At 59.3% G+C, this 13,457-nt stretch overlaps 1 protein-coding gene across 2 annotated transcripts in view; it reads right to left on the bottom strand.

Moving 5' to 3' along the window:
• The window catches only part of INPP5A (inositol polyphosphate-5-phosphatase A), a 163,515-nt gene that overhangs the window by 39,493 nt on the left and 110,565 nt on the right, over positions 1–13,457 (bottom strand). For both annotated transcript variants that reach the window (XM_081073879.1, XM_081073880.1), the window contains exons 7-8: positions 9,322–9,374; positions 7,737–7,856 (exon numbers count right to left, since the gene is read on the bottom strand). In XM_081073879.1, the coding sequence (XP_080930005.1) occupies positions 7,737–7,856; positions 9,322–9,374 (173 nt within the window). The remainder of the gene's footprint in view (positions 1–7,736; positions 7,857–9,321; positions 9,375–13,457) is intronic.

The following is a 13,457-nucleotide window of genomic DNA, read 5'->3' on the forward strand; positions in this document are numbered from 1 at the left end:
CAGCCTTTCTCCCGCTGGCTCGGGACCCGTCAGTTCTCCGCACCTCTCACAGACGCAGCCCAGCCCTGACCCCCAGCCAGTCAGCAGCCCGCCTCTGTCCTGGGCACAAGTACCACCAGCCCATGGCCCTCGGTTCAAGGAGTGGGCCAATCCACACAGCTCAGCTCCACGACGGCGCTCAGGTGGCTGAGGGTCGAAGGCCATGCGGGCTGCACGCCCCAGGGCAGGAGACCCTTAATGGAAGCGTTCCTTCTCTCCCTTCCTCTCCAGCTCCCGCTGCCCCACCCCAGCCCGCAGTTCTCAGCTGCCTCCTTGATGCTGAGTCGACGTCCACGGGCAAGCCTTCCAGACCACCTGGCCAAGCCAGCGAGCATGTCCTCTGTCCTCAGGGCCTCACCCTGCAAAGGCCTGATGAGGGAAAGACAGGAGAACCGAGAGCATCCCCAGGTCACAGAATGTTTCCTGACACCCGCCCATTCTTAGCATTTCCCAGTCACACACCTGCTCTGAATCTGAGCTCTAAGGAAAGGGGTTGCTCTGGTCGGATGCTGAAAGGTGCGGGCGCACTGGTGTCCTCTCCTGGCGCGAAGCGTCAAGCTTAAGCGACTCTCCTCACTTCTGATGGAAAGGAAATCAAAGGCTACAAAGAAGGGTGGACAGCTGACGTCCTGACTCTGAATCAAGGAAGCAAATAACTGGCTGATTAAATGGTGGAACCCACTCTGAGGTAAATTCCTGTTTTAAAAATGAACCAATTTCAGATTTAATAACGGACTGAATCAACTTAAAAACCCTGCAGAATGTTTACAGAGAGAAAACCGGCCCTCCCAAGGTTTTCCTTGAAGGCCTGGGACTCTCCCCACCACCCTTGGGCTGCTGCCCATGCTCTGAGGAGAGTGCCTGGTAACGGTGATGGACGGACGGGTCGGCGATGACGGCGAAGCATTTCATTGGCACGTCTAGAACCTTGTAAGACTATCATTAAAAACCTGAACTTTATCATATTTCCGTGCCCTGCTCTTTCTGATATAATGGCCTGAGCACATCAATAACAAGCCCGTCTGGAAGGTCGGCAGCGTGAGGCGCTGTCACAGCCCGAGGCAATTGCCTGAGTGCCAGGCCTGCGGCCTCCGGCTCTCACTTTTAATTTCAATAGAGTGCCATTTGGATCAGGAGAAAAAAAGAGTTGTTTTAAAATTAATTACCTTGTCAGGAGCTATTATGATTAAAAAGTAGGCCCACATCAATATTGTGTGCCTAATTCAAAAAGGGAATTACAAGAACAGCCATAAAAATCAATTTTTTGGGCCTTGAAAACAGAGTGTCTTTCTGTTTTGACAGGTGATTTCATTATGTGACAAACTGCGGTGACACTTGGTGCATCACAGAGGCCTGCCTGGCGAGGAAGGGCCGGGACGCCGTGCCCCAAGCTGCAGGTTACAGACCTCCAGTGACCGAGGCTGTCCCGAGAGGGGTCACTGCACGTTCAGAAACTACTGCATTTCCAGGTGGTCGCCCACGGGACTTCTTACCCCAAGAAACTGCTGTGGCTGGGACAGTGACGTGGCCAGGAGACGTCAGTCAGCCCCTCTGTGATTCCAACACGTCAGGGTTGTTCCTTTTTCATTTTTAACCACCAAACACCATGGAGTTCATATAGAATTAGAAATCGACTAGCATCAGTTTTTGGTTTTCAGATCTGGTAGAGACCACATTCTCTTCCAACAATTATAAATAGTGAAAGCATCCAGTCAGAATTAGAAAAACTAGAATATTTTAAATTCCTTAAAAGTTTCCTTTTAAACTTTAAGTTTTAAACTTAAAACATCCAACTGAATGGTGTATGAAACACACAGTTAAGCTGCTTTAAGTAAACTGACCAATTTGCTTTCCCTTCCTACAAATGGATGGGCTGCTTTCGTGCTGGGCGCAGCTGCGCGGGCTCTGGCCTGGAGGGCCGGCAGCCGCCACCCAGGTGGTCAGGCGTCTGAGCCCGACGCCAGCCAGCACAAGGGAGCCTGTTCTAAGATGGCTTGTCCCAGACACACCTGAGGCAGAGATGGAGGGGGAGGACTACGGGCAAAAGGCAAAAGGAAAAATGTGCTGACAGAACCCGAGCCAGTGTCAGGGTTAGAACAAAGCACCCAAATGTCCCTTTGGGGACCCCCCGGGCGTCAGGTAAAGTCCCCACGACCAATGAGCCCCAGGGGCCTCAGCAACCAGCCTGCTGACCCGTAGGCAGTGTGCCCTTGGCAAACGATACCTAAGGCCCCAGCACACAGCGCCCGCTGTGCCCACAGCCACACCCAGTCCCCAGTCACGGGTGCCACGCAAGCCCTCCACCTCCGGAGAGAGAGTGGCCTGGAGCGGTGTCAGTGCCTGCAGCCACTGCCTCAGTGCGCAGAGCACGGAGAACAGGCGGGAAGTTCTCGCTGGGGGCATGCAGTACAAAATCCACTCTCCTGCAGGCATCTCTGAGAGGCCACTTCCTGTCCTGGCCACTGGAGGCCTGAGGCCCCAATGCACATGTTGGAGCTCTAACCCCAGGTGACCGTGCTGGAGCTGGGCCTCCAAGGAGGACGTTACGGTGAGATGGCTCACAGGGTGGGGCCCTCATCTGACGGAACCAGTGCCTCGTCACAAGGCAGCAGAGCTCTCTCCACCAAGTGGGCACACAGCACGAGGCCCTGTCTGCAAGCAGGAGGCAGGCCCTCAGCGCCCGACCTGCAGCCCCCTGGTGCCAGGGCCTCGGACCTCCAGCCCCAGAGCCCTGAGCAGTGACTGCACTGTTTTAGCCACCAGGTTGTGCTCGTTTGTATGGCAGCCTGAGGGGACTGGGACAGCCTCACGCCTGTCAGGGCTGCTTCCTGGCTCTGGCCTGAGCCTCAGTTTCCCCATCTGTGCACTGCGATGGGCTCCAGCTCACACGGCTGCTTCTTGAGGTGCAGGAGGCAGGGGCTGGGGGGTGGGTGTCAGGTCCAGTCAGCACGTTGGTACTTCTCAGTAAATTACTGTCAACCTTCTAACACGCACGGCCCATCAGACACGGTTCGGACAGCCAGCTGGGCGGCCTGCTGGGTTTCGTCAGTGGTTGTCATTCTTATCCGATCTCTAGACAGCACCATAATGACAAACACGCTTTGTCCACACTGAGAACCACACCTGAACCCGCTCGTGCCACCACAAGCCCCACAGCCAGCACAGAAGACCTGTGTCCTCTGCTGCGTCATTCCTCACGTGTGTGAAGGAAAGGCAGGAGGTGGAGCCCAGAGCCCCCAGTACCAGGGAGCACAGGAAACTGCGCTCAAGCCCAACTCGTTCTGGGGAAACGCTGCCCAGGCTGGCGTGCGCATGAGTGCCAGCCGGCTTGAGGACGCACTGTGCCCAGTCAGGGCAGGGCAGCCGGAAGCACCTTCCCATGTCGCCCCGGATGCCAGCAAAACCCCAAGAACAAGACACTGAGCGAGCAGCGAGGGACGCAGCAGGGGGAGCTGAGCAAGCGCAGGCCGCTCCGGGAATGCCTGCCGAGCAGCCCCTCAGCCCTAATGACACTCGAGGCGCAGCAGGACGTCTGTCCAGCTGCTTGTGCTGCATGGGACGTGGAAATGTGGACCGTGCAAACATGCAACAGGCTCGCGCACGGCAGCAGTACAGAAATGCGTGTGACGAAAGGGCACGTGTGCACAGAACGACAGGCACTGAGCGCCAGGAGTGTGGGGAAGGGGCAGGGCTGGGCTCAGGACGCAGAACCTGTGTGGGTAGCGTCCACGTTTGTTTTTGTAATAAGAGGACACACGAGCAAACACAGGAAAATGTAAGGTAACAGCTGAGGGGGGCCACGACTATAGCCATCTACACTTTTCTAGACATGAATCTGTTTTCAATGAAATACAATAAAGGATATTACACATGTCATCAATCACCTGACAGTAAGGGACAATAAGCTCAGTTTGTTGGGACTGCAATAGGCTTCACGTGTCCTAACGGGAACGATCTTGCCTGGTGTCCTGAAAATGCGGCAGGGAGACCACGAGCCCTCACGCTGAGGGGGCAGAGGTGGCCGGGCTCTGGCCTGTTGGCCTGGACTCTGTGCCCTTCTAGCTGGGCTCCAAACAGACATGACAGCGGCCACCCAGGCTTCCAGGCCAAAGGACGCGTGGACGTGTTCGCAGCCAGCAAAGACATGGCATGCTGCCCCCTCCGCGGCAACCGGAGCCGGGAGTCAGGATGTGGGGACAGTGGGTGGCTGGCCAGTCAAGCACCCCAGATCTGCAGTGGTGAGTGTCCTTTGCCTGGAGACCGGCGGCCTTTCTTTGGCTCACAGAACAGCGAGGCAGGTTCTGGGAACGGTTGAAAGAGACACATTCAGCCTGGAGGGCTTTTGAGCAGCTGACAGCTGACTGATGACCGCCCTGCGGTGACAAAGGGAGCCGTGGGCGGCCGCGCCACATCGCCTCTCCCTGGGAAACTGACCGCCCCGAATTGTCCCCAGCAACATTATTTTTCTGGCCATCATCCCCTTTGAACACCCCAAATGAGCATGAAACAACTCTTTTGACCGGACATAAAAGTTAAATGTCCCAATGCTGATCAGATTAACTTCAGCCGTGGCGACAATGGACTGTATTTGTGAGAAAATAATGGGGGGACAAAGGGGCGCTTTATGCCAAGATTTCACAGTGGTAATGTAAAAATGTTTCTGTTGAACTAGGCCAGGCCACCTCTCAAAGGGGGGACAGAGAGCCCTGTCACTTGTGGAAAAAAAATCTCATTTCACGGCCGAGAGCGCCAGGATTTCAGGAAGTTGCAGCGGTTGGGGCCTCAGGAAGGACAGTGAGAACTAAGGTCTCTGCTGCAGGTTTAATCCCCAAAATGCTCCCCAAAGAGCTTAACTGTGTATCTGGGAGACAGACAGGCCTGTCCCTACGACAGGCATTCAGCCCCAGTGGCCCTCTGCACGCGAGCCCCTCCTGAGCCCGGCGGCTGCTCGCCTCCAAGTCTCTTCACTCACTGGGGGTTTGTCTTCTTTTGGAAACATTCATAACAAGACTAAAAGCAAAAGTCCACAAATTGCAGGAAAAACATAAAAGTTACTCTGCGATAACCCCTGAAGGACCCCTGGCTGCACCTGCTGACACTGAGAACCGTGTCTTCTGGGGTCTCACAGCGGAATCCGTGCCAGTGGCCGTGGGCTGTGGCCTTGGGCGTTGGGCTCACACGACGGCTCGGCCCAGGTGCTCGGGGCTGTCACAGCTGTCCCTGCTGGGAGGCTAAACTCTCCTGAAGTTCCCACACGTGAGGCAGTGTTTGTGTCTCCATCCTCCAGACACGCCTTTTACTTTGCAATATCCTTAGGTTTACAGAAAACTTGCGGACATTGTACCAGGCACCTCTCAGTGTGAACGTGGGGCTCCCACAGCAGCGCTTAGGGACGGGCCCAAGGCTGATGTGCCACCTGTCACAGGTCTGGTGCCACATGCCGGTGGAAGCGAGGGCTCTGGGAGCTTTCTGCAGAGATTAGGCCAGAAAAGGCGGGCTCCCTTCCCAGGAGCCTCCTCGCTGTTTCGCTGTGTCCACGGCCTGCAGACAATGCACCCAGCGGTTCCCAAAGCGTGAATGGGGCACTGTTGGTGGCAGCGTCCATTCAAAGGGCCAGCGTGGCATTGTCCTCCCAAGCGGCAGAGCAGAATGCAGTCTGCTGGTGGCTGCCAAAAGGTTAGCAGCCCCATGAAAGGGCGGCCGGTGTTCACGCTCCTACAGAAACGCCCTTTGTGCAGTGAGGAGGCCGGGCTCCCCACACGAGGGGCTCCTGGGAACGCACAGCCGCAGGACGGTGCCACACCCCACTGACAACCTGACCACCATCACCAAGACAGATGTTCACAAACCTGTGTCAGGCCCAGCTCCGTGGGAGGTCCCAGGGAGACCCTGCAGCCCACACAGAACCCGGCAGGTCCCAAGTAAGGTCCTTGTTCCCTGGCCCCAAGCTCACTGTCCCAGGGGTGGTGGCTCTGCCCGAAATCACCCAGCCTGGCAGCTCTCGGAGAGGACAGCCACGCCTGCTGCGAGGCACCCCCTCCCAGAAGGGCTGCCCTGAGCATTAACCGGGTGCCATCATTGTATTCTCCTTCTCCTATTGGCATTATTGTTAAATGTTACCACACACACCACCCTCTCTACCACCCCTAAATTGAGACAGTGTCCCACGCCAGGCACTGTGAGGCCAGTGTCCCCGAGTGAACCTGCCAAGGCCAGCACGGACATTTCTGGTTCCCTCGGGCCTCAGAACAGACAGGTGACATGACCCTGTGTGCTGGAGTCACTCCAGAGCCAGCTGGGTACGAACAGGCGACAAAGGACTCAAACACAACAGGTCAAGGGATGAGGCTCCTAGGACAGAGTGGCTGAAGCCCCCGTCACAGGCTGCCATGGGCCACACGCCGGCACCAAGCACACACGGGTCCCTGTGTGCTGAGGGCCCCAGCTCAGCAGGCAGGCGGAGAGCTCGGGCTGGGCTCAGGTCTACTCTGCCCTTTGCCACCTCAGGGGTCGCGAGGCTCCTGCACAACCCGGCTGAGCACATTCGAGGTTGAGGCCGGCCCTCGAGCTGCGGGAGCCACGGCAATGGCAGCAGCAGTCACACCCCGTGCGCTGCGCTCGGTTCCTCTGGGTGGGCCTGGCAGGCGGCGGCAGGGACCCAGCTGCTGGGTCAGGGCAAGGGCTTTGATCTCAGGGCCTCTGGAGGTGAACTGGTGCCACTGTTTCACGCCAAGCCCGCTGGCTGGGGGGAGGCCCAGGGGCGGCTGGCGGTAGGAGGGAGGGGTAGAGAGGTGAGGGGCCCTGGAGGAGCGCCGTAAAGAGGCTGGCTGGTGACGCAGGGCCAGGGAGTAGGGCATTTACGTGGACACACAACCTGGTGTCCTTGAGCAGGAGCAGGGGACAAGGTGGGGTCCTGGGAAAATCTGAACTTGCCCGGCAGAAATGGGAAGATGGCTGTCCCAAGCCCACGTGGATGGCTACCGTCACCCAGACCTCAGGACGCTGAGAGAGGACGTGGTTGAGACCTGAGAAGATGACAGACTTGGGCTCTGGGCTCAGCTCCAGCAAGAGGCCCATCTTCAAAACAAGAAGGACCCTGGTCCCCAGACCAAAGCTGCCCTATCAATCGGGTGCCAGGTCACCTTTGTTTCCATGGGGTCACCTCTCTGACCCCATGAAAGGTCACAGGAGACTTCCACCAACAGATGGAGGTTCCCATGGGGTCCAGGATGAGAAGGTCCTGGAAACCAGCAGTGTGAGGGGAGCAAGGAGTGGACGGTGACAAGAGAACGAGAAGACGGCCGAGAGCCCTGCACTGAAGACACCCGGGCTGCTCCCTGCCCCTCGCCAAAGGCCCAGAGCACCCCACGGCCATGCCAGGGGCTGCCCATGGCTGGTGGGGCCCCAGGGACACGTGCATCTGAGCCCATGGCCGAGATGTAAATGCCAGATTCTGAGACGCTGCAGCTGACAGCTGAGTGCTGCCATCGCTCCTGACATGTTTTCTCATCAAGCCCCCAACTGGAGGTGCAGCCACTCACCTCGGTCCACCCAGGGGCACGGCTGGAGCCTTGGGAAGGGATCACGGTTTGTGCCATACGAGTTTCATAGTTTGGGAAAACAGAGAAAGACACAGAGTAGGAGCGTCTGAGAGACAAGCCCCACCTCCTGGGCGGGGCGGGGCCACCAGCACCTACCGGTCAAGCACGTAGGCCAGGGCCTTGTGTCGGATGCCCGCGTACACCGAGGGGCTGGTCTCCCAGGCGACCAAATTGGAGGCGTCATGGAAAAGGTGTATGTTCACCAAGTCAAAGGCGCTGCGGACACAGAGAAGGGGACTAGGTGACAAAGGGCAGAGCCGAGGGCGGAGATTCCCGGGGGGTGTGGGGCCGGCCTGGCCAGGGGCGCCAAGCTCCTGCCCTCCTCCGCAGCTCCAGGCTGACCCAGGGCACGTCCACCCGCTCAGAGGGGGACACACGAGACCTGGGGTGTGATCTTTAAACATGTTTGTAAGTGTAGTTAGCTGCTCTGCCTGAAAAGGAAAAAGTCTTAGACACAATCACAGAAACTTTCCTTAAGCTGCCAGCCAAGCCAGGAGGGGCCAGAGGGGGGAGGGGTCGGGGGAGGGGGAGAGGAGGGAGGAGGAGGGGAAGGGAGGAGGGGGAGGAGGGAGGGATGGGGAGGAGCAGGAGGAGGGGAAGGAGGGAGGGGGAGGGAAAGGGAAGGGGAGGAGGGAGGCGGAGAGGAGGAAGGAGGAGGGGAAGGGAGGAGGGGGAGGAGGGAGGGATGGGGAGGAGGGTGTGGGGAGGAGGGAGGGGGAAGGAGGGAGGGGGAAGGAGGGAGGGGGAAGGAGGGAGGGGGAAGGAGGGAGGGGTAAAGGAGGAGGGGGAGGAGCGAGGGGGAAAGAGGGGGAAGGAGGAGGGGGAGGAGAGAAAGGGAGGGAGGATGAGGAAGGGGGAAAGGGGGGAAGCAGAGGGAGGAGCCAGCAGAGGTGGCTCAGGGCTGGTGCCCCTACCCCCAAATCCCCCAGGCTGGAGTCCCCGGCTGATGCTGGCAGCCCAAGAGGGGCACTCCAGGTTTACGTGGGGTGCAGGCTCCAGAGCAGGCCGCCGGCCCCTGGCGGTGTCCCGAGGCCAGGGCCCAGCAGTGCTTGTCCCACAGTGCTGCCGGGCTCCAGTGGGGTCCCCACCCTGTGCCTGGGCAAGTGTGTCAACAGCACAAGGATGGGCCTTTCCCCAGGCCCAGCTAAGGCGACACACACCCCACCCCTCAGACAGCACACACTTCAGCGTACAGGGGATGCAGGTCACCTTTGAAGGTTCCTGTCACACACAGAGGTGGGGCAGGCACCATGAGAGCTGCGGGCCTGCAGGAAGGCTGGCCCGAGGCTGGCCGAGTGCACATGGGGCTCTGCTCCACGCGTGCCCAAGTACCCCACAGGACACGCGACCAGAACACTTCCATGCACCTGAACGTGCCTGCGGTAGGGCCCTGGGCGAGGGGCTGCCTGGAGAAGCCGAGGCGCTGGGACTCTCGTGCCCACTGGGGAGGCGGTAGGGCCCTGGGCCTGTGAGCGCCTGGACGCTGTACTCACAGGGACAGGGAGACGATACTCCATGTCACCTGGTGTCACCGAGGACAAAAAGGGTCACAGAGCAGGGAAGGGGGTTTCAGGTCAGCACAGCCTTGGATGGAACATTGGACACACATCACTTGTGTGTGCAAAACACAAAAGGGAAAGGTGTGAATACGTCTGAAGTGCAGACAGCACAATAAACATACCAGTCTGCGACGCTCCATCTCGTCCGAACAAAGCCTTTTCTTGACCATTTGCACTGGAAAGGAAACAAGTACACAGGTAAGTGGCTTGAAAGAGGAAGGACAGAGACACTGACTCCCTCACAGTGACCTCAGGCCTGCAGTCAGGAGACAATGTTCATCCCTCAGCTGCAGGCCTCTGCCCAGAGCTTGGTGCCACTCGTGGTGCAGGCCAAGCGCATGGGCACAGGCTGGCACGCGCCATGCTCAGCGCACGGAGAAAAGGTCCAAACAAGCACGGCCACCACTGTCTCTTCAGCCCCTTCCCCAGACTTCAGAGAAGCTTCCAGGAAGCCACTGTGGGCTGGGCACAGGCGAGGGGCCCTCTGGGCAGAAGTGAGGACACCCTGGCCACGCATGAGGGACAGCGGGCAGAACAGCTGGAGAGCGACAGAAGCTCATGACCGAAAGGACAGGTGTGTGGCTGCAGGAAGGCCCCTTCCAAGAACACGCGTCCATTGGTGGCACCAGAGGAGGGCATCCAACCTGAAAAACCCAGAACTTATTCCTGCTACATTTCCCCTATCTCCCTAAATGACCTTTGCTCCAGAAGCTTGGAGAAAGGTGACTTGTTCCCCATACTCCTCTCATTGGTTTGTGACGTGAGAGGACCAGAGCAGGGGGTGTCGGGCGGGACCCACACTGAGCCCCTCCACAGCTGCCGGCAACCGTGGCTCAGACACCCACTGGTCTGGCACCTGCTTCATCCAGTGCCAGGGGCCATCTCCTCCATTCATGCCCAGGCCGAAATGATGGAAACGCCTGTGTCACAATGCCCAGTACAGGAGCCACTGGCCCCTGGGACCGCCAAGCACTGGAAGTGGATGACAGAAGAGCCCAATGTTGCCGTTTTATTAATTTTAATTTAAATAGCCACACTGAGCAGGTAGCCTCAGAGCCTAAGCAGTTTGGGGAGGAGGGTAACTGCCCAGCACCCCTTGCAACCCCCAGGAGACCTTGAGGGACCTCGCTGGATCCCCAGGTCACGTTTCGGCAAACTTGAGGAAGCTGGATGAAAAGGTCTGGTTCCCCTGGGTGGGTGTCGTGTGTTTTGTTCTCTCTGGTGCTGCATTTGGGGACAGGACACGGGGTGAGGAGATGGGCCCTGGGTCAGGCAGGGGTGGGAGGCGCGGCCGGGTGTCACGTGGGCCGGCACGCAGGGACGGCGGTAACCACACGAGAAGCCACCTAAGCGCTGATGACGTGTGCTCCCTACATGCACGAAGGGCCCACAGGAGCGGACGGGGCGACTCGAGGCTTCTTGACGCCACACAAACAACTCGGCACCTGAGGGCTGCCCTGGACCCCACACCCCCTTAGCTCCCAGCCTATTCGGTGTTTTACTTCCCTAACAACAAACTCCATAGGCGGTGTCTGCACACGGGGTCCTGTTTCTCCCATCAGCCCTCGCAGCCGTTTGTCCCACAGCACTCTCGTCAAGGTCACCTTCAAGGTCAGCACCAATCCCCAATGGAGGTCTCTCTTGGCTGTATTCCAGGCGAATGTCTTACGTTGCCTCTGCGTCACCAAGTGACCCTGGTTTGGACCTGTATCTGCAGTGACGGCGTCACATGCCTGATGGGGAGCAGCCTGGGCTGCGGGGTCTGGCAGACCCAGCGCTGATGCACTCATCACACGCATTCCCACTCATCAGCATACGGGGCGGGTGTCAGCACCAGGAAACTGAGGCGCGGAGGTTAAGAACTGGGCTCAAGGGCACAGAGCAGGCAAGTGGGGCAGCCGGACTCCAGACGCAGGGTCGCTGGTGCTCTCAGGCACCCACCCCCGGGGCAGGCTGCAGCGGGAGCCAGACTGGTTACGGGGTGGAATGGATCCATGCCACCCTGGCAAGGCCCACTGCCCCTGTCGCCAGAGCAGGATGCAGGGACATCCTCCCGGGACAGAAGGACAGCTACCTGGCTCGGTAGGGAGAGGGGTCTGACATGCATCTGCTGTCTGCCAGGCCTGCCCCTGGTCCCTCCTACAGAGCCAGCAATTTGCCTTCCGTCAGGCCCCTGCTTCCCGTGTGAGTCCCTGCACAGCCGAGGGACTCCGCCCCTCAGTGACCCCGAGAGGCTGTTCCCAAGCACTGCCAACCTCTGTCCCCTCCCGCCCCCCGACTCTGGACCTAACCCTGGAATGCGGGGACACCTCAAGGCCATGGTCCAGGCTCCTTCACCTGGCACTGCCTCCGGCACTCCTGCATTTGAGAGGGGCCCTGAAGCCCCTCCCCTCCACGGTGCCCACCAATACGACCCCTTCCTTTGGCTGCTGGAGGAGGGGTCCGTTCTACCCCTCAGTGTCAGAAAGTAGGGCTTGCAGGACTCAGATGTGGCCCCTTCCCCGCCCGTCCCTTCCGGCCTGACAGGCTCCGGGGCGGGCAGGCTGCGAAGGACGCACAGACGTTTCTGGGTCACAGTCCCTGCAGTGGGAGCAGAGTGAGCAGGTGCAGGCTGGGAAGGTGCCTGGCTGATCTGCTCCCACCCAACGTCTATGTGCTACGCTTTCAGGTCACCGGCCACCTCCTGAGAATGTTGAGGACGCCGGGCGATGGTGGACGGGGCCAGCAGGGGCTGGCGTGGCCGCTCTTGCTCTCCGAGAGGTTATCACCATGAAATGAAAGCCACGTCACTCTTGGGGGTGGGGGGCTGCCATATCGCTCACCCACAATATGAAGTCTCTGCTCAGACCCCTGTTAATAGGATTCCTTTAGGCAGCAGATGGATTGGGAATCCAGGCGGTTTCATCTACTAAAAGACGGCATAAATCAGCTCTGAGAAAGGGGCTGCGCAGAGCCTGTCGGCGCACAGCCGCCCACGAAGGCCGCCCCGCAGCATTCCTGAGATGAAGTCATCTTTCACACGAGGCGGGGGTGCCCGTGATGCATGGGGCCAGCTCTTCCGCGCGCGAGGCAGGGACGGCGCGGCCTGATCGACTGCACCACTCACTCTGCGCTTAAAAATGGGCTCCCATTACCTGGAGTGCTGCTCCCAGAGGCGGCATCTGAAATTCATGCCAGCCAAGAGCAGCCGTAAATCAGCAGAGAAAGTTTTGTTAGTTTTCTGCACACTGGGCTGTAATTATCCAGAATAGCTTCCACGATGGTAATTACACTTACGTTATCCTTAAGTGACGGCAATAAAAGAAGAAGGTCTGTCTGAAACTAATCCCCACCCCAACGTGTGTTCAAACAAAGCTCAAGGACTGGCCCCCGGGCACCGGCCTTGCGGACGTAGGGCCCAGTGCCCCTGCCGACCCGGATGGTGAGGATGCTTTGCACAGTTCAGCAACCTGGAAAATGCCCCGCGGTACTCAGGACGTGAGGTGGTGCTGAGTCACACGCGATCCCCTCCAGGCCCTCCCCAGGACGGAGGGACGCCTCGGTCCCCTCCCAGGACGGAGGGACAGCTTGCTCACATCTAGAAGCACTGTGACTTCACTTGCAGAGCCTCGCATCATAAGACCAAATGGACCGACACTGAGACTATTCCTAATGTGACAGCATCTCGTCAATGGGAGTGACGAGGGCCACCCAGCATGGCCCCTGCCCAGGTATGATGGTCACCTCATCCCAGCAACATGCTGCTCTCCAGTCCACAGACTGGGGTCCACCCACCGACACCACAAGGTCCATTCCTTCCAGATGCGCTTTCGCTGTGGCCTGTGGGTGTGGCGGTGCGGTCACTCTGGGGCCAGGTCTGCTGACTGCGGCGACCCAGGGAAAGGAGGTGGGCCCTCGTTGTCCATCACCAAGGCCGAGGGCCGTGCCCCAGCCCCACCAGGGTGTCTGGCCTTCTGGGGGGGGGGGGTGGCCAGGGAGGTGGGACTCCATAGCTGAGGCCCTCAGCCTGAGCCCCGGCCTCCTTGCCCCACGCCGCCTGGCACTGGAGGGAAAAGAGCTGCCAACCCGACACGCTGGGACCTGGGGACCGAGTCCCAGCAGAGCCTGAGCGCCTGGGGCGGGCCGGGGGCCTGTCCATACAGGGAGCCCACGTAGGGAAAGGTGGGAGCTGTGAGGTGCTGGCGGGGTCAGGAGCGCCTGAGGCTGGCGGCCCAAGGGGCCTGCTGTGGCGCCTCCTCCACGGGGGTCGTCCCACACA

Source organism: Rhinolophus hipposideros (genome assembly GCF_964194185.1).
Source record: "Rhinolophus hipposideros genome assembly, chromosome: 15".
Classification (NCBI taxonomy): Eukaryota; Metazoa; Chordata; class Mammalia; order Chiroptera; family Rhinolophidae; genus Rhinolophus; species Rhinolophus hipposideros.